Here is a 21,104-nt window from a genome sequence, read left to right on the forward strand (position 1 = left end):
AAAACAAATGTTGGGTGATAATTTGATCATTTATTTCATTAAACACATTTCATATGGGGGAATCTGCAGCAAACATTAATATTAGACAATGTTCTCTGTTTCTGTTATACCCAAGTGATGCTACACCTGCTTGTCAGAGATTGCCAATACAATATCAAATAGCCAAATCAAACAGGTTTACACAAATATAACATTTGGTTATAGATTATGTAAAATGCATGGTTGAGAAAATTCTCTGTTTATTGTGTTATTGTTAGCATGCTCAGTTTAAACCTGATATTAACGCACACATGCATGCAGGACACTCATGTCAAGCATCTAACATAGAAATGCAGTCACAGTGAAATCCTCAGTGTTGTTTTATACATTTATGTGTGCAATTGTTAGTGTGGAACTTGGGCTCTGGCCACAGGGGAGGATTGTATTTACTGTAGGATTCCTTCTAGAAGAAAAAGTGGAAGAAACTGTTGACCGTCCCTTCAGGTGTCTCCTCCAAAGTCTCACCCTCACAAAAAGAAGGCAGGGTAAGGTAGTCAGGGTCCTTAATCTCGACCTCCACATTGATGTTGCTGTGGAAAAAGTGACTCAAATATTATATACCGACATTACCGCTTACAGGGCAGTCCGAACAGTTTAGACCAGTACTAATCAAACGTTTTAATCCCAGGGATTAAAAATGGAACCAAATGGACACTTACGGGTCCATTTGTTCCATTTGTACACTCTCAGAATTACAGACCTGCAGGGGTCCATTTGGAAGCCCCTCAAGGAACCCTGACCCCACTTTGAGAACCACTGGTTTTAGACAACCACAAACCTGATCATGAGCATAGTTGAGTCTGTGCCGTATACAATACTCAGAGGCAAACATCCCATGCTTGCAGACATGATATATGGTTCTGAAATGAAATTACAGAGAAAGGGGGGTAATAATTCATTCATTCATTTGTAACACTTTCAGCGTGTGCTCAACATTATCAAAGAGACTGAGAAAAAAAAAAAGAAATATGGTTGGTTTTTCAGTCTGTCTTGCCTTTCAATCCTGGGACTGGCACCGACCAAATATTGAATTGTAGACCTTCCTCTGGAACGGATGCACGTCCAAGGTGAATGTTAGTAAGGAAATGAGCATTGGAGGGAATTTGCAGTGGATTTGAGGCTATATGCACAGATTTCTTCTTGCAGCTCTGGTTTTTGGCATCAATTTCATAGAGCACGCCCTGCCAGATGCAGTTGTGAGAGAAGATAATCACAACACACACAAAACATATATATAGCCATAGCAATAATATCTGTCAGAGAATAATTTTTCCTTGTCATGGTTCTCAGTTACCTCTTTGAAAAACATCAGCACATCCATATCCTTAGTAGAGTTATACTGGTAGTTCACAGTCTCATTTTGAATTACTTTGAACCGTAGTCTCTTGGCCCCACTATCATATACATATGCAGCCATAGTGAATGTCTTCTCATTCGTGTTAGACTGTTTAATTGAAAAACACAAGCAGAGAATTTATTTTCATTAAAAAAATACAAAAAAAAAAATACACAAAATATTAGTGTCAACATTGGTTTTGGATCACAAATGTTGGTAAACTCACCACGGACAGGACCCCTGTCATATTGGGTGACTCTAAAAGAAAACGATATGAGAGAATATTATATACTATAAGAGCCCTGCCAATTCTGTAACAGTTAGCTATTCTGCTGCTGTCTGTAAGCTAGTTGTCATTTCAAATAGGAGAAAATATCATTAAGAGGACAATTTAAACAAAACTACTTAACAGAGAGATAGTTTATTACATATTTTATATAAATAAATATTCTTACGGCATGGCTGGTGATGGTCTGATAGGGCAGTGGCACTCAAACACATAAATAGGAGTGTGAAAGCTGCAAACATCTTCCTTGCCCTGAGAGAGTCACAAGCAGAGAATTCAAAGCAGAGACAAAAAACGCAACTGTTACTGCATCTAGCAATGTTGAAGTTAGCCCCCCTTTTATAAGGCTGAATAGTGTACATTTGTGTGTATTCAGGTGGTATTGTGTAAAGATTGCTATGATGGTAGGTGTAGACCCATGCCATGATGCCGATCCTTTAACCCCTCCAGTCTCTGACTCCCCTCCACTACAACCACCTGTACAAATATACTTCAGATTTACAAGCAAGGGATAAACCACACAATATTATTATTATTATTACTATTATTATGATAAATGTGCTTTTCTGTGATTGTCCTGAAACACCTCATTGGAATTTGTATATCTATATATATGTGTGTGTGCGTGCGTGCGTACGTGCGTACGTGCGTACGTGCGTGTGTGCGTGTGTGCGTGTATGTGTGTGTGTGTGTGTGTGTGTGTGTGTTGCCACTGCCAGGCCTTAGGGCCTGAAACAGGCGGTTGAGGGCAGTGCAGTTCCCATGCCAAGCGATGATGCAGCCCATAAGATCTTGGGCCCCATGCTGAACTTCTTCAGCTGCGTAAACTGAAAGAGGCGTTGCTGTGCCTTTTTCACCCTGGGGCTTCCTGTGCTGAGGGTCCGAGGGTCAGAGGTGTTGAAGCCCATCCTCACCATCTGGGGTCGACCCGATAGGAAGACCAGGATCCAGCTGCACAGGCTTGGGTTGAGTCGTAGGACCCTGAGCATAGTGTCGACTCTGGAGCAGACTGTGGTGTTGAATCCGGAGTTGTAGTCTATGCGCAGAATGCTCACATAAGGGTTACTGATCTTGATCTTCTCTCAAAAGTGCCTGTTTTGTTGAATTGATTTGTTTAGGAATCAAGAAGGTGCTATACTGCATAAAGTTTATTATTATTGAATTATCATAAAACATTTATATATTTACATGTCCTAACTAACCCTAATATAATAATAATTCCACACCATGCAGAGAATAAATATTCATTAAAAACAACATGGGGGCCCAGACCGCTGGTCTAGCGTTCCGGCACCAAGGCTCCAATGTAGCCTGACAGTGGATCTCAGGTTTGAGTTCCGATCCCGATGATCTTTACTGTATGTCTCTCCCCTCTCTCTCCCTGTTTCCTGTCCATCTCCACTATACCTATAAATAAAGGCAGAAAAGCCCTAAAATATATATTGTTTTTAAATAAGAGAAAAACAACATGGGAAGGAAATGTATGACAAAAACTAAAAGACGTGCTTGAAACCGAGAGTCTGAACCTGAACGAGATGAAACCGTGACTTTGAACGTGACTGAGAATGCAATGACAGACTGTGTCAGAAGGGAAGTTTGACGTGTACAGTTGAGAACGAGAACTCAGAGGGAAGCCCTTGTGTGTGAAGAAGTCTCAAGGAGTATTGTCTGACTCATCACCCGATGTAGGCCTACGTAATAGATTGAGAGTAAAAAATGATCATTTTAGAGAAGGAAGTATCATTCTAAACCTTCTTCGACTCCCCCGTTGACCACCATGTTTCCTTCCCACTTCCGTTATTAAAGTCGGTAAATTGGGGTTTTCTGTACTTCAAATAAACTGAAATAAAAGTAGCAAAAAGGCAATGTTTTGTATGTAATTTACACTGAGAGCTTTGTGAGAGAATTGTAATTAACAATAGCAATTTGTGAGAAGTTGCCATTTTACTGTGGAAGTTAAAACCATTTATGGTGTCATAATGACATCTACCTCTGTAATTCACAGAATCTCTGTATGTCTGCGTGCACGGGCAAAACCTGGGCGCTGTCTAACCGAACAGCCTCAAACTTGGTTTGTGTGTCCCACATGACCAGGGGGGTGTCCAGTGCCAAGTGGAAATTTGGTCGGACCAATGGTTTCTGAGAACTGAAAAAACGCAGATGTCTGTATCTATCCGTGTCTGTATCTAGCCTGGTCTAAGGACGCACCAAATCTGTGTGTTTGGAATGGGTGCGTGGGCACCAACTTCCCTGAATGGCTAACCCGACCCGTTGGCTTCACTGATTGGTTGGGCTCTGCGTCATGTTTGAACCGCATTGCCAGTATAGTGGTGCGGTCTGAGAAAATGTGAGATATGATTGAGGCTCCAACATGTCAGACAACATGTGCAATGACTACATCAGCTAAAGAAGTATTGCACAAATGGATGGGCATGTATTCCCGACTTGCATTGTTCCTGAATTACGTGGCGCCCGTCTAGTAACTGTACATTTCAATATTAATCTCCAGAAAGCTGAGGCCTGGCCAGTTCTTCTCCAGATGCAGACAGAGCCTTGGAGTGAAGAAATCTAGCCACTTAGCCTACACAACCTATGTGGGATGTATGCATGCACAAAAATATTGCATTAATTGTCTGCAAGTGTATTCAGAATGTTGAGGTCAAATAATAAAATAATTGTTCACCCAATAGCATTCTATGTCACTGCAATTTACAGTACACACACCTGCAGTTGTAAAAACTTAACGGAGTACCTTTGTACCCTGCTTTTTGATCACTAGTGTATGCTTAGCAACCTATGTCCCACAGAAGTACAGTAGCCTACAAGGAACTTGGATCGACATGAGCAAAAGCAAGATCAAAAGAATGTTTGACTGAAACTGAAATACTGCAAGGGAGGTAGGCTGAAACAACTAATTGTGCAGTTTTCTGGTCCAAAGGGATTTTCTCTAATTTTCCATTGTCTTGAAATGGATAGTAAATAATCCAGCCCAGAATCTGATAGGCTACTATTGCCCTTTTTGGGAAGTCCCACCTCTGAATGGTGTCACATTTATGATTCCCAGCTTGGACAAGTCGCCTACCATCGGAAATTGTGTGCCCTAAAGCAACATTACAATTCTAGCAATCATTCTAACTCACAATAAGGATATTTTTGTATTTGGTCCGGACATAAAAAGTGTAATTTCATCCCAAGAGTGATCAAACTATATCTAAACGATATCTAAAACTTTAAGGGGTTAGGCTGCCATAATATATATATTTGATATCATATATAATAAAAAGTAATGCCCATATGCATGTATAATGTTTGCATGGGGCACTGGGGGTACGTGTTAAGACTGTAGCACAATGGACCTAAATGAACAGTATTTTGATTAAGTGTGGTAAGTATTGTGTTATATCAAGGTCTTTAACCACATTAACCCTGGTGTTCCTATTTTGGACAAGCCATTATAAGCAAACATTCCACTGGAATCCCTCTGTTTTGTTTTCCATACAAATCAGTGAATATTTCATGATACTGTACGTATGACGTGAATTAACAAATGTTTGGGTATTCACTTCCAAAATCTTAACAACCACCTTCACATGCAATTTAACTGGTATTTTGCGTATTTCCTTTATGGTTCTGTTCTGTGGGTCACCGCATTCTGAGGTGTACGTCTAAGCTTTCCATTTAAAGGGCAAGACCACTTTGGTAGAGGTTTGGGTTGTGTAGTTTCCTTGCCATGATGTAACTCCAAAGGTGGACAAGAAATGAAAAATAATTGCTCCATTAATTAGAAATTGATAATTCAAAATATGCTCCTCATTGACTTACATTGTACACTGAAACGGCTCTCAAAGTCACTCTTTTAGCCCGTAAACAAACACAGACGAAGCTGATTCAGAGAATATAGAACATCACCAAACCCAGTACTGTTTATTTTTTTAATAAAAATGTCAACTTCCTGATGATTTTACTATTTGAAGATCCGAATCCGGATCCGCTGATCCAGTCCGGGTTTTCTTTCTAATAAAAATAGCAAAATCAACAGTAAGTTAACATTTTTATCAAAAAAACAAACAGTACTGGGTTTGATGATGTTCTATATTGTCTGAATCAACTTTGTTTACGTTTGTTTACATGCTAAAAGAGCGACTTTGAGAGCTGTTTTACTGTACAATGTAAGTCAATGGGGAGCATATTTTGAATGATCAATTTCTAATCAATGGAGCAATTATTTTTTATTTCTTGTCCACCTTTGGAGTTACATGTCGAGGTAACTACTCAACCCAGACCTCTACCAAAGTGGTCTTGCCCTTTAAGTGCATATTTTTTACTGTATACTGTATCTGAGTAGATCTTACCATAACACTGCATGAATCATCGCTAACCACAAGATGCAATGAGAGAGAGATGAAAAGGGAAGAAAAACTCCAGACTCATATCAGAAACTGAAAGTGAGAACAACACTGTATAAATAGTTAGTGAACATTCCATACAACATGCAAACATCTCAGTCAGAGAGGCACACCAATTTTACAAGGTAAGACATTCAATGGCTAGAGCACCTGTACACTTAACATGCTGTGATATTGTATTTAATTAAAATAATAGTATTTTAAAACTCACAATCCATGTGTTGTTTGAGCTTACATCAGAATGCAAAGCTTCTAAGTTCCAGCACAAACATACCAATGCACCATTTGGACAAAGTTGATGCACACATGCATATTTAATACAATATTACATTTTCAATTTGGTTCAGCTATTCCAAGGCCATTCATGTGGTTAGGGTACCCTGGTTTAGGGTACATATTACTAATTCCAAATTAATTGTCTAAGGAAAAAAATGTACATGTTGACATGTTGAGTTACTAAAGTAAAAACTATATTTGTATCTTATCTTTATTAAAAATCTGCTGCATGCACATTATTGTTGGGTGATTTGTAAACAATGAATTTGTACTGGACTGAGCCTTTCATTCTGGTGTCACAATTCAGACAATGAGTCAAAAGGAGATGATACTGATGAGATCACTGTATGTGCAAAAGGGTCAAAAGTTACCCTTACTCGGTGTTAAAGAAACACTCAAGATTTTGCTGTACACTCTGCCATGTACCATCCAAGCCATGGAACTAAACTAAACTAAGCTGAACTAAACTAAACTAAATGAGTAAGAAGGCTACTAACTACTAAACCCAATGCCTTGAATAAGATCCGTTGGACACCAGATGCTATAATGTGTGTAATGGCCAGTGCGCTCAGTGCTATATATCCGAACGCACCCCAAGTAAAACTGTAGAAAGGTCTATAGAGCGGAACTGTGTAGATACGTTTGGCGTAAAGCAAACTACATGCTTCACTGATATTCTGCTATGACTGAAAGTAAAATATATGTTATATTTATATTTTTCTTATGGAATTTGCTCCTCTATATTATTTCATGCACAACGTAGACTGCTGCCATCTTACCATCTAATGGTATTACACACAGTAGTTGCTTAGGCCCGCATTCTAATAATTTTATAATTGGCAACATGTTGCCATAAACTACAACTGGTAGTTCTAAACTTTTGTTTCTTAAGGGTGATTTATATTTAGTTGCACACTGGTGTTGCGCACCAAAAATAGCCTATAATACAAATTTACACGTTGAGAGCTTGTAGCTGCTTACACAGTGATAATACCCTACTGTACTCGGCTCCAGGTCTGTATTGATACTGTATAGATATTATTGATATGTGACCCTTCAATAAAAGGGACTAGTATGAATCATCACAATAAAACACTGATTCATTATAATTACCTACAGTTGATGTAAATGCGATAAAGTCAAAAAGAATAAAATAATGTGAGCACCACAATTTTACTTTAAATATGATGATGAATGATGAAAATAAAAGGTGGGAATATGTTATAGCGTGAATGGCGGCAGTCAGCAGAATTAAATAACTGCATTAAATATACCACTTAGTTACTTCTTCTTCTTTTTTATACAAGGAACATTAACTTCAACTGACATGTCTACATTGAACAACAATGGAAACAAGCCTTTGGCTTTTTGTGTCATCCGCATGTTTTTAACCCATATGTAATGCCTGTACTTTTAAAAATAGTCAATAAAGTATTCAATCAATCAAACAAACAAATAGTAAGCATCATACACACACTATTACCAGCAGCAGAAGTGACACTTTTCCTGCATCCGACTCTTTCAGATGGACACAACAGTATGGCGTGGTGCCTTTTCTCTGTGTCTTCTCTGTCTCATCCTGAACTGCGTGGACCCATGTTGTTCAGTCATCCAGAGGGCCAACTACAACACCTCCCTGAGTCTGACCAGGTTCACACGCAGCCGCGTGCAACAGCTACTGCTGAGATATGTGAGTGAGCTCCTTCTCTAAAATTAAAAGAATGGGGTTTAGTCTGAAAACATAGAAGCCATTGCTAACCTTCCATTCTTGCCACCCTACCTTTGTTCTCTCAGAAGGAGCAACATTTGGGGGACAAACATTTTGAAGACAGAAACCTGCAGTTGGAGGCCCTGCCATCACTTTCAACAGACCTGTACATCTGGCTAAATATGAAGGTTTGTATCTGCCCTGTATATCACCAGAGAATGTTTATTAAAATATTTCCTTACATTTGAATTGTTTTACGTGGGTTTTACACACGTTGTTACCTCAAGTTAAATATGATTCTATTACATGCCTACTTTTGTTTTTAGAGTAATAGTTTGGTCGATATGAGTGAAATCCCTACTTTTAACAGCTTGAAGACTGACATGTCATCTTGTGGGTTTCTTGCAAGCACTTCGTCCAAATTTCATCTTGGGGACAATAAAGTCAATCTGGAGTTTAAATGTCAGTGCAAGGGTTGTGTTGTGTTATTAACCACATGGTGGCGTGGTTTTAAATGTCTGTTGTGCTGTGTTCAGGATTGGGAGCGGTTACATGCTGCGTCACAGGACCTGCGTGCCTACTGGAAAGTCCTGGGGCAGAAGAGACGAGAGCTGGAGAGAGAAGACAGACGACTGAGGACATCTCAGCGCGGCAGGAACAGGTCCGAGCCCACCATCACAACGAGCATAAAAGACATTGAGTTCAACCTGATGGACCTCATGGTGCAAGTCAACAGCCAGGTACCTTTTAGATTTTATTTGATGGGGTGGGGGGGTTAAGTGTCCTGCTCAGAGACACTTCGACACTTCGACTGGGCCTGGGAGGTGAACCAGTAACCTTCGGATTAACACACAGCCTCTTTACCCACTAAGCTACGGCTGTACCTGAACACTGACATGCCGTACAGATAAACGTGTTACGTGCATGCTGCCAATGCACGTTTACTTATGTCAGCAGAGCACCCATTGTTTTGTGCCCTTATTTAGCTGACTCCAGAAAAGTATAAGCACATGGCGGAGTGAAGTGTAATTCATACCTTGTTCTACTACAAGGTATGAATTAGGTCTAAGTGGAGATGAGGACAGTGTGCTAATGTTTATCTTATTTCACTCTGCAGCTGAAGCATGTGAACAGCTCTAGAATGAGCCAGATGTTTCCCACGGTGCCAACAGTCTCAAGTGGCCGTTCCTCGGGCCGACAGCTCCCGCCTCCGACGCTGTGGGACAGCCGACGGGAGGGCTATGTCATTCTGAGGGACCTAAACCTCTACCTCACCAAGATGGCCAGAGACTTCCTCCTGTTGGCCTCCAAACACAGAAACACCCATAACTCAAAACTCACTGGACACTAGGACCAATGCGCAGTTTACCCAATTAGACCCTTAAGGGTTAATCTAACAGAATCTTAGGATCTTATTGTGCACGCACACAAGTAGACTCAACCATGAATTTACATTATACAAGAACTACTGTTAGAATTTAACCGACAGTAGGTACATACAGTACAGTAAGACAACAGCGTGATATAAACCAGTAAGTTGTTGAATTTAAGCCAAACACAGTATTGCCACTTTGTCTTTACCAGTGTTGTCCACATTTTACATGGTCTATGGGGTTTTCATTGTAGTGAGATTTTGTGTTTTTATATTACTGTATAACTGCCACACACCATCTGGGTATTTCCCAGAGTTTCTATCTCTTCTTTTAACGTAACAAAGCAATATGCTGCTAGACCCAGGAAAATACTTTGCAACATCCCCTTTCACCCAGGCCTAAAACTACAGGACTTTCCAAAGATACTGTACATATACAGTATACTATGTATACTATTTATTTATGTATTTATTTATTTATTTATTACAAGTATGTGCTATTTATTTCAAAGTGCTCATTGTTCATTTTTGTTACACAGAGATATTTTATAATACAGAAATTATTTTATATGTGATCGCATGGAAATATATTTGCATACAACATTAAATATGAAGTGTGACATTTGGAATTGTGCTATTCTGTGTAGTGATTTCTTGCAATGTTTATGTTGGCTAAGAATTATCGCAGTACGGAAAAGGATCTTGAATAAGTGTTGAAGTAGTAAATCTTCTTGTTGTTCAGTGCTGTTCAATATACTGTGTTTGTTTGTGGTTTGATACTATCTGATGCAAAAACAAAAAAAAACACTTCTGAGCAGCAAACATCTGGTTAGTTAAAGCTTCAGTGGTTCCCAGAAAGACACTTCGCCATTTGCAGTTCCAGCAATCATGTGTTGCAGAGCGGAGGGGCAGTCTGAAAAGTCATTGGACACTGTCAGATTGCAGAAACCCTCATAGAAGCTTAATATGCTGACATAACTCATGTTCAGTTAACAGACTTCTTTCACTTTTGAATCTTCCCCCCTCTAGCTGTTACTCCTACAGTACATTCCCTTCTGTCGCATCATAACAATCCCAGACTCACCACTAGCAGATGTCCTTTTTTGCCTTTGGCCACCTTCAACTCGGAGCCCCCGATGAAATCAATGATCCCCTCCTTGCCTCGAGCCACAGCAAACGTAATACTGTAGACCAAAGCCAGAGAAGAAAACAGGGAGGAAAAGGGAGCTGTGAGTTGGTCAAAAATAAATAATTACATAAAAAATACTAAAAAGGTAATTGGCTCCAAATATATGTCAATTACAGAGACAATGAAAAAGGCATCACAATACATAACAGAGACATTAAAACATTGATGACACTAAAAGACACTTCACTATTAGGAAATGCTGTAGTCCACACTTCCGTGCGTCTCATTTAAAACTGAGGCTGCAGTTTGGATAAAAAGTGTGCTTGCCCGTGGGACCTAGTGGCAGCTGTTTAAGAGCCCTGGAGTGGGTGATTTTTGGTCTTTACATTCTGACTGACTGCTTGGAGGTAGAGGTCTGTGAGTAGCATTTGTGTATTCCAACGGATTTTGCTTGTTTTGTCCTGGACAGATTGGTTTTGCTTTTCAAATGAAAAACAATGTTATGAGTAAGCACACTCTCATTAAGTGCCTTGTTAACTTGGGAGGGCGCCTTGAGAATTTGTCTATGTCTATGTTGCACCCTTTTATAGGCATAGTTCTGGTTCTGCTCAATTCAGTTTAACACCTGATCCACTTCTTCTCCTATAATAGAATACTGAGGGTTCAAAAGAATAGATGGCATTTTCATTTCCCTATGATGGACATATTTGTGCAGAGAAAGGTTATTATCGTTAACTAAAGCTAAACTAAAAAATAAAAACGTTTGAGTTGAAATAATAAAATCTAGACTTTAGAAAACCGAGGGAACCGGGGGATTAAGTTAATATAGCTTGAATCAAAAATGCTAAAGTATAATAACTGGCTTCAGAGTTATAGTACATACGTACATACAGGTACAAACAGACAGTGTCATTAGAACACTTTTACATTGCTTTGTGGATCAACTAATAACAATATCTGCGTTAGAGGTACAGCAGTAGGACAGGCACCCACCTGCCCGGGCTGATGTTGACATGGTTGACCTTGCCGGCCATCATGGCTAGCTTTGTCACCACCTCAATGACATGTTCACACTGGAGAACCACGTCACCCTGGTGGGAGACATGGGGGGGGGGGGGGGGGGGGGGGTTGAGTGGACGCAGCTTGCAGTATGCAACAGTTGAGTGCGTAATCTTGTGACCCGGTGTGACCTACCTTCTGTTTGTTGTCCTCGTTGGGTATGTGCAGGACGAACATGCCATCACTACGAGAACTCACAGAGATACCTGTGAAGACAGAAGAGTTGCTTTGGTCCATATGCACTCAACAACATGTCATGCTTGGGTCCTATATCATCAGGCAGTCACTAGAAGGAACTAATGATCTCCCTAAATCACTGGTTCTCAAAGTGGGGTCCGGGGATTAAGTTAATATAGCATCAAAATCAGTTAAAAGACACTTTATACATAGGATATTTGAAATGAGCAGATCTACAAGCTTGTGCCGCGCGTTGTGATATGTTTGAAGCAATTTTAGCAAGACAAATCTTGTATGGGGGTCCCTGGCACAAACATTTTCAGATGGGGGTCTGCTGCCAAATACAGTAAATATTACCTTTTTGGGTCCTTGACAAGAAAGTTTAAGAACCAGTGGTTTATATGACTCAAACTAGCCATTTTATGCGCTCCTGGTTTATCCTATAACACATGCAATAATCATACTGTACCACACAACAACTTACCATTTAAACCCAAGCTTGTCATATAATACATATATTGTACAGTAGGTGCTTATAGGGTCCTCATAAAAGGTTTCTGTATGGGTACGTATAATCAGGCCCAGACTCACTTCTCAGAGTCATGTAGTCAATCCGCTGCTTAATCTTGGTCTTATCTACCAACGCAGCGAAGGAGGACGTGAAGAGGAGCTGACGAGGGCGTGGCTTGAAACCCCTCCTGTCATACTTTGTGACCAAAACGCCATACTGAAGAGAGGAAAGACAATGATGAGATGCAACAAGGATTTGCTGTCTGTCTGTTTTTTTGTTATTGTTTTTTCAGGGTAGTGTGTTTATGACAATCAGGCAAAATACATTTGAACCCCACCTGGATCTTTTCTTTGCCAAGAGTCTGAACGGCTTTGAGGTTGATCTGTTCACTTTCTAGACACAGAAGAGAAACCATCGGTTATGTTATGTGCATGAATTGCTTCTTGATACATCTACAGTATAGAGCAGAGTGTATGTCAAATGATGTGTGTGTGTGTGTGTGTGTGTGTGTGTGTGTGTGTGTGTGTGTGTGTGTGTGTGTGTGTGTGTGTGTGTGTGTGTGTGTGTGTGTGTGTGTGTGTGTGTGTGTGTGTGTGTGTGTGTGTGTGTGTGTGTGTGTGTTATGGTGGCAGGAATTTATAGATTGCCAAGAATATGTATTGTGTATTTGTTGGTTATCTCATTGAAGCAAGGTTTGACTTAATTCCAACGCAGCTACAGCTGTCAATCTAACAGCTGAGCTGACTCTCCCATGCTACTCTCACTCTGTCAGCAAATCTGTATTTGTATACCTATGTGTGTGTCGCCCTTATCTTTAGTCCATCCCTTATATGACCATCTAGAATAGCATCTCTGGTACAGTGTGAACTATAAGAACTGTCTTAGATTAGTGTTGGGGAGGCTTGTGCCCCGAGGGGCTGCAGGAGCAGGCCATGGAGGTCTGCTTCTCATGATCTGTATGCTGTTGCTCTGCTGAAATCTTCCTAATAAATGGTCTACACTTCACCCTGACTGGAATATAATATTTCCATAATATTTGCTGTTGTCAGCAGGATCAATATTTCATCATCATAAACATGCTCCACTGAAGACTGGGTCCACCAGCCCAGTGGAGATCGCTGTCAGAAAAGACCCCTGCTGTGAGTTTAAACCTATTTGGTTCAAATACAGTTAGATAGTACAGAAATGATTTAGAACAGGTTGGCATTCTAAAATATCAATTACAGTGTGTGTGTGTGTGTGTGTGTGTGTGTGTGTGTGTGTGTGCGTGCGTGCGTGCGTGCGTGCGTGCGTGCGTGCGTGCGTGCGTGCGTGCGTGCGTGCGTGCGTGCGTGCGTGCGTGCGTGCGTGCGTTAGTGCACGTGTGTGTATATGAGCATGTGTGAATGCCTACCGAGCCGGGAGCCCAAAAACAGCTTGGCAACACTCTGAGGGTAACTTTCTTTCTGCTCCTGGAAGATCTCACTCGCTACAACCTTCTGCTCTAACTGGAAGGAAGAGACACATTGAATCCAAGGTTAAACAAAAGGAGTTCACAGCTGTATTAAACAAGAACAAAACATGGGAACACATTAAAGGAACAATTGTCAACCTTATCTTCATATATTTGGCCCTTACTGCTCATTCTAAGGTGGCACAATGTAGGTCTACTCACTCTGCCTCTCAATGGTGGGCTATGAACAGTTCAGAAACCTGCCCACTAATGACATCGATATAGCCTTTCTCTTCCTCAAAGGTTAGTATGCTCAAATAGAAGCCATTTTTATGTTATTGCCTACCGAAGATGTCACTGGTAGGCAGGTTTCTGAACTGCCCTCTTCTGAGAAACAGAGTGAGTAGACAGAAATGGTGCCATTTTATAATGAGCATTAGTGAGGAGCAAATATATGAAGATAGGTTGAAAATGGGTGAAGTGGTCCTTTAAGTTTGTTAGCCATAAGTGAGATCAGAGCATCGGTGGTCCAACCTGCTTTCTCCACTCCGGCTGGATCTTCTTGCAGTACTTCAACACCATGTTCTTCATGTTCAACCTCCATAGGTGCTCAGATGCCTGTTCAAGTACATGTATTCACACAGGGTGATTTTATTTTATTATTTGGGAAATTTCTAATTAGTTATGACTGAAGGAGCGATGATAACACGTGGCCAGCAAAGTTGATGTAATTTGTTTCATATTAATTATTTATCTATTTTAGAGCAAATATTGGAAAGAAATAAATACAACTAAATATAAAATATATTGTCAAAAATCTACAGGTACTGTATACATTGACGATATTACTGTGTATGTATTCAGTAGACTGTCAGTACCTCAGTGACAGAAGGAGGGGGCGTGGGCCAGCTTTTGTCCAGCACACTCTTGGGCAGTGTTTTACGCAAGTTCTTGAGGAAGGAGAAACGTACATGGTCCAGGAAGTAATCATTTTCTGAACAGTACTCCTGGTGACGATAGATGAAGCCTTTTATGAACCTGAGAAAGATCATATAACGGAGTATGGGAAAGAAATGTAAAATATATATAAAAAAAGACACACACACACACACACACACACACACACACACACACACACACACACACACACACACACACACACACACACACACACACACACACACACACACACACACACACAAAACAAAGTAATAGCCCAGCACCTGCGTATTAAGTCTGCCGCCTCTCTCCGTCTCTTGGCTCTTCTACGTGCTGTGGTCCCTCGCCAAGCGGATTGGATCACTATCACTACCATATGCACATGAACACACCAGTAAACATTTACCATCATCACACCAGAATTTCAAAAGTTTGACAGAAATAAGGATGTGTAGACAACTATTTATGTACCGGACACTAACATCAACTAAATTCTCTATTGTTCATTTCCGTCTGATTCACCTGAGTCCAAATCAATGACATGGACAGAGAATTGATGATGTTCAGTCTCACGTGGCAAACTTTTGTTCCTCTATGGGAACATTTTGGATAAATAACAGTGAAACATGTTATTTGGTGAATGGCCAAATTGCCATTATGTTATTATTTTGTTTATATTAATTTTGTTATTTTGATAAAACCAAAACTTTAAATTTGGCCTTGAGCAAGCACAGGAAACATCCCCTAAGAAGCATGACAGCTATTAGACGAAACAAAAACTAAATCAAGTCAACCATGTGAGTTGCCCAGACCTGCATTTCTGATGCGTTTGTACTTGGCTCTCTCTCTGTAGCCTCTCCAAGACGTCTGTAGAGTTAAAGCTGGACATAGAGAGAGGGAAAGAGAGGGTGGTGGGGGGTTAGGAGGTTACTGGAAGTTACTGTCATTATGAATAGTAACTTCCATTACTTCACTTATCCAGAATACACCATTACTTCACTTATCCAGATTATGAAATCCCCAACTCGGTAGAGTTTAATAATCCCTTTCACAATTACTCACCAACAGCTGGCTTTTTGGCTTCTAGCGCATCTTCAGTGGCGAACAAAGTTTTGGGGAAACGGATGAAGATTTTGGACCTGCAGAAGACACGAGAGGTTATTTTTATGATACTGATTCTTTTGTCGAAGGGCCTATTATTATTATTATTATTATTATTTAAACAAAACTAATCATGAATGTGAGAGACCCAATAATCTATCAGCTAACTGTGGCAGTTTTGGCAACACAACACGACCACTTCTTTCTTTCTCGGCCATCACGGTACCTTTATTGAGCGACGATGCTCAATAAAGCCGCTCTACTTGGCCAATAAACTAATTGTCTCTGCCAGGTCAAAGGCATGGTCGATACTATGTTTTACACCCAGTCCATCCGTCCGTCCAATTTTTGTAAAACAAATCTTTTGACAGTACTTGCGGGTCTTTTAGATTTTTCTGATTGGCTAAGATTGGCATCCAAAGTTTGCAGAAGTGCTCTGTTTTAAACAAAATGCCTCAAATCATGAACACAGGATGCGATTTCCGTGAAATTTTGCAGAGAAACCTTTCTAATTAGCCTCATGAGGACACTATAACAGGCCGATTCGTGTTTTTACCTATAACTGCACTGATCTGTGTAAAACTTGTGCACTCTCTAGACTAGAGGCCAAGAAAACACCTTTGCCCTGCATTTTTCACATCTGCCTTTTATAGTGCCACCAGGAGGCCGACTTATGTAATACAATTTTTTTAATATTACTTCAGATTTTATCCAAATATCACACAAATCGGTACACATGATTTCCATAGTCATGTGATCAAGACGGATCTGTATGTTTTTTGATATTCCATCCTGATTGGTGAAGATTGACATCTAAAGTTAGCATGCACGCACATTTGCAGTACGTTGAGGAACAAATGTCAACATTTTAACATTGCCCTATTATAGCGCCACCAGGAGGTCGATTTTTACAAAACACTTTTTTTATATTAATCCTAAAAAATGTGTTTAAACATATCACGCAAATAGGTACACATTATCTCTATATTCAAGTGATCAAGACGGATCCGTCCGATTTTTCATATTCCATCCTGATTGGCGAATTCCAAACATTGCTGGCCCACAATAACCTACCTAACCTGGCGGAGAGCCGGAGACCTGTGCTCCGAGGAGCACTTTTTCTAGTTAGCTCTAACAACAGTTAATTTCTGTTAAGACACCATCTGACATGGTTACTGTGTGTATTCTTATGATTTATTTTGTCCTGCATCATGAAAGCTTTGTTGAGGGTGTATACTGTTGTATACTATTGTTCATTATTGATAGTTGATATCTTTTGTGTGTGATGTTTCTACCCTGCTGTATCTACAGTACTATTTATGTAACTGTATCTTAACTGCTGTGCTGTCTCTGGCGACCTCATCTTATCTTACCTGCCCAGTTTGTACTCTTCTGGTTTGTAGCCTAGGTGTTTGACCAGTGTAGAAACACCATCTGCCAGAACGCCATTCCAGTTGGGCCACGTCTCAGGACAGAGCGGCTTGTACCTAAACAGATGGATTGCTTTACAACAAAGCTCTCAACATAAACTCATTACAAAAGCGTTCTCCACATACCCCTCTGTACCCTGATCATTTCAATCAGGTAGGGTGGCTTCCGGTTGATGATGACCAAATAAGAGTTTGTTTTGTACACAGAATTATAAACAACACTGCCCCCAGGAGGTACTTGACCTCTTAAACCCTATATTCTTATTTGACCGTGGTCTGTACTCTGTACTTTGTCCGATTCTTTTTCACTCTACACCATATATTTTCGCTGAAAATAGCAGATCTACAAGCTCACTACGCAACACATTTTGAGCATGCAGATCTGCTCATTTTGCCAAATGTTCGCCCAGAATAGAGACACTAGGGTTCAGGTAGTTAAGCAATTACTTTAGGCTTGATATGGATGTTCAGCGCAATCTGTTCTCTTAATTCAGACATACATTGCGAGTACACAGGTTCTGTTGAGAAGAACAATCTACCACTCGACTTAAAATCAACTCAGAGTAGAAATTATTTTATGAGGAAGGTGAAGAGTTGGCTCATGAAGGAGAAAGAGTAGAGGGAGTGTTATTGTAGAACCTTAGGGTTGCAAAGGTGATTAATTTTTCTAAATGTTAATGTGTATTTTAAATGAGCAAATCAATAAAAAAAATGACAAATCAATAAAAAAATTCAAGGCAGTGTTCATTCAGTCAGTAAAATCCTTGGTGTTAATTTAACTCCTATTAGTGTAGAAATGGGACCAAATGAACCCATAAATTAACACTGGGATTTTACTGTTAGGCAGCCAGACAGTCAGTCGGTCGGTCATTCAGCCACGTGATAAATGAGTTACCTCTGTAGGAAGGCTTCAAAACGGCGTCTGTAGGCAAAGCCAGCTCGTCTGACCCTGAGATTTTCCATCAAGCCCAGGTACTTTACTTGGTGTCTGACCAGAACCTCGTCAAACCGCCCTGCAGGGACAGACATTATACAACATTTAAACCCCCACATCCATACCTTACATAGCAAAACTCTCAGTGTTCATTCCTTTTCAATAGGGAACTTTCCTTTATGACAAAAACAACCCAAAAATGTCTCAGATACATTAAAAGCGAACATGGCCCATACTTAGACAGAACAACGATATATGACAATGTATACATTTGTTTGGCACTTATTGTGGGTGGACATACAGTAATATAAAAAGAAAAAATGGACAACCCCTCATCGACACCCACAAGTCCATGAAGCCACAAAAGACCCATAACGGAAAAAGAAACAAGAATCAAATCAAACAAAGAAGGATTAGTGGTCCTACGAATCAAAGTTGTTTCAAGTTATCTCAAGTTATGTTGTTCACAGACAGATTGACAGATAGACAGGGGTGATTACAGTACTGTGTCACGCATTGCAGTGGGCAGGGTCAATATAATGTGAGTCTATGTACCTGACTGCTTGGCATCATTTGGTTTGATGCAGCGCACGTAGGATGGCTCTTTGGACATGAGTATCTCCATCAGTTTGTTCAGACTATTCTTAAACTGAGTGGCGGCCTGTAATGGACAGGAAAGGACGCACATGACATTAAGATCACTTGTGAGTACAGTATGTAGGTACAGTATGTGTGGGCTTGGGTGTGGGCGTAAAGAGGAAGGATAGATGGAAAGAGTGCATGTGTGTGTGCGAGAAAGAGAGAGAGTCACCATTTCAGGACGTTTCTGGTCTGTCACTTCCTCTCTGCGGAAGCACTGACTAAGGATCTGGTTGTTTGACTGGCACATGACCTGGATAGGAAACCACAAACCACACAAACACATGTTAACAGAGCAAATAGCTCTCTTCCTTCCCTCACAAGGGCAAGTACAGTACAGTAGTAGCAAAAAGACACAATGCTACAGTAGAAGCAAACAAACAATGGACCACAATGGAAATACGTTCTCAAGCTTTATTGTTTTTTATCCTTTTGACAGTAACGCACAGATATATGTATACATATATTGTTTTAGTCAATAACGATGCCAATCCATCAATAGATAAGAAAAGAAAAGGACATTGAACGTTCCAAAGTCCTGGTGAGTGTGAACGTTTACTGCTTGTGTTCTGGACCTTCTCTTTTACTACCCTCACCTCTTTCAGGTTCCTGTTGAGCATATCGTTGTTCTTGTCCAGAAATCCTACCAAGAGAAGAATAAAACACTAGCTTGACACTGAGGAATCAGTGAGAGTGATCACTTCATGTTGAGTGTCAGCAGCCTTTCATCCGGAAATATAATGAGTGTGAGGTTAGGATAGTGAGGTGGATAGTGACGTGCAGCTCACCGCTGACATTGTAGTTGACCTCTCCAGCATAGTGCAGTAGCCTAAACTCCTCTCTGCTCATCACCCGACGTGTCTTTCCATTCGCCAACTTGTGACTGAAACACACACACACACATGCACAAATGCACACACAAATGCATAATACATTATTGCGATATCAGAAGCTTTATCGGCTACAGCGTAGTCAGAGAACTTGTTCTCGGCACACTATGACAGCATAGTGGCCTTTAAAAACAGTGTGTTTTGTGTTCACTGTGTGTAACAATGGAGAGGTGGCACTCACGTGACGAAATGGGCATGACCCCCCAGAGTGTCCTCCAACTTCTCTAAGAAGGAGATGTCACAGGCCTCCCCAGGTCTAAGACACTCGTCATCCTGAAAGCCACAACCGCAGTATTTATCTTTCCCTGCACACTGACAGTAGATGATGTAGGAATGCACGCACAAGTAAACACACAAGGAGCTGTCATTCGTACCAGAATGGAGATAATTCCCTTGTGCTTCTCTTCTATCAGGTCGCAAATTATCTTGTTGTCGAAGTACTGCACCGTCTCCCACTGGAATTAAGACAGAGATGAATAGGAAAGAGTAGTCCTGCGTTAGTATGGGAAATACCTCGCACTCACTCCTCACACACAGCACCCTCTAATGAAACACATGAGGTTTGACCAACAGCCACCCAACTCACTGCTATGCCCTCCGTCTCGTACTCCTCCTGCTCAGACTTGAGGGTGAGCTCAATGAAGAGCTGCTGCAGCTTCTCGTTGCAGTAATTAATGCAGAACTGCTCAAAACTGTACAGAGAAAAGGAAGGGGAAAAGCATGGAACCAATAAAACCAAGAGGCAAAGCGTAAAGGACCGGTGTTTTGGGTTATGTAATCCATCGACTACAAATCTTGTATACTTCATTTTGGAATGTTTTTCCTCCCTTCTAGGATGCCATAGGTTTCTATAAATTTCAGGATGTGATGAAAATCAACTTGCAGAAAAGTATTCAGTATTCAACACTATTCAACTCAATGAACTTTGTTACAGTACATACAGTAACCGTATGTGGTTTGTAGTCACTGCGCTAAACATGCAAAATCACTGGCGTGGTCCTTTAAAAACTAGGTTGACTAATGAATGAAGAGGGGAGAGAAGAAAGCAAAATGACACAACACACCTGTTATGCTGGAGGACCTCAAAGCCGTAGATATCAAGGAGGCCTATGACTGATGAGCCTTTACTGCTGTGGCAGACTTCATCCTGCTTAATGTAAATATATCATATGATCACGTGCACAAACATGGAATCTCTACTGTTGTTTCTGTGCCATTTTTGGATCCGTAAGTGTACCTGAAGAGCGAGTGACTTGTTGATCTTCTCCACCAGCCAGGTGAAAGTTCGTCCGTACACAGCCTTGGCTAAGGCATCGCGAGCTGACCCTGCCTGGTCAAAGTTTAGTGGGCTGATCATCTGTATCACACAAAAACAAAGGAACACCAAATGCAGTTTAGACAGAACATCACATAATGCAGTGGTTCTCAAACTTTTTCATG

General features: G+C 40.6%; 2 protein-coding genes across 5 annotated transcripts in view; both read right to left on the reverse strand.

Moving 5' to 3' along the window:
* Positions 1 to 442: 442 nt before the first annotated feature.
* On the reverse strand, positions 443 to 1,903 carry LOC311057294 (ependymin-1-like; the record flags this gene model as incomplete). Its single annotated transcript, XM_084074247.1, has 3 exons — positions 443 to 569; positions 818 to 899; positions 1,831 to 1,903. 3 exons carry the CDS (start codon positions 1,901 to 1,903, stop codon positions 443 to 445), a joined length of 282 nt encoding a protein of 93 aa, XP_083930373.1.
* Positions 1,904 to 5,589: 3,686 nt separating this feature from the next.
* The window catches only part of LOC311057721 (unconventional myosin-Ic-like), a 27,667-nt gene continuing 12,152 nt past the window's right edge, over positions 5,590 to 21,104 (reverse strand). For 2 of the 4 annotated variants that reach the window (XR_014601999.1, XR_014602000.1), the window contains 25 exons: positions 20,902 to 21,021; positions 20,729 to 20,811; positions 20,251 to 20,356; positions 20,039 to 20,119; positions 19,846 to 19,937; positions 19,563 to 19,657; positions 19,371 to 19,417; positions 18,947 to 19,027; positions 18,691 to 18,796; positions 18,097 to 18,214; positions 17,145 to 17,258; positions 15,733 to 15,809; positions 15,483 to 15,551; positions 14,955 to 15,039; positions 14,610 to 14,769; positions 14,266 to 14,349; positions 13,693 to 13,786; positions 12,637 to 12,692; positions 12,380 to 12,515; positions 11,747 to 11,817; positions 11,546 to 11,643; positions 10,508 to 10,607; positions 7,827 to 10,336; positions 6,014 to 6,100; positions 5,591 to 5,675 (listed from right to left, as the gene is read on the reverse strand). Coding sequence is in view for 1 of the 4 variants with exons in the window: in XM_084074759.1 (XP_083930885.1) it covers positions 10,310 to 10,336; positions 10,508 to 10,607; positions 11,546 to 11,643; positions 11,747 to 11,817; positions 12,380 to 12,515; positions 12,637 to 12,692; positions 13,693 to 13,786; positions 14,266 to 14,349; positions 14,610 to 14,769; positions 14,955 to 15,039; positions 15,483 to 15,551; positions 15,733 to 15,809; positions 17,145 to 17,258; positions 18,097 to 18,214; positions 18,691 to 18,796; positions 18,947 to 19,027; positions 19,371 to 19,417; positions 19,563 to 19,657; positions 19,846 to 19,937; positions 20,039 to 20,119; positions 20,251 to 20,356; positions 20,729 to 20,811; positions 20,902 to 21,021 (2,100 nt within the window). In the remaining 3 variants the exon portion in view is untranslated. Of the gene's footprint in view, positions 5,676 to 6,013; positions 6,101 to 7,464; positions 10,337 to 10,507; positions 10,608 to 11,545; positions 11,644 to 11,746; positions 11,818 to 12,379; positions 12,516 to 12,636; positions 12,693 to 13,692; positions 13,787 to 14,265; positions 14,350 to 14,609; positions 14,770 to 14,954; positions 15,040 to 15,482; positions 15,552 to 15,732; positions 15,810 to 17,144; positions 17,259 to 18,096; positions 18,215 to 18,690; positions 18,797 to 18,946; positions 19,028 to 19,370; positions 19,418 to 19,562; positions 19,658 to 19,845; positions 19,938 to 20,038; positions 20,120 to 20,250; positions 20,357 to 20,728; positions 20,812 to 20,901; positions 21,022 to 21,104 lie in introns of those variants that run through there. The other 2 variants (XR_014601998.1, XM_084074759.1) reach the window with 2 other exon arrangements.

Source organism: Gymnoscopelus microlampas, assembly GCF_963454915.1.
Source record: "Gymnoscopelus microlampas genome assembly, chromosome: 12".
In the NCBI taxonomy this organism is placed as follows: Eukaryota; Metazoa; Chordata; class Actinopteri; order Myctophiformes; family Myctophidae; genus Gymnoscopelus; species Gymnoscopelus microlampas.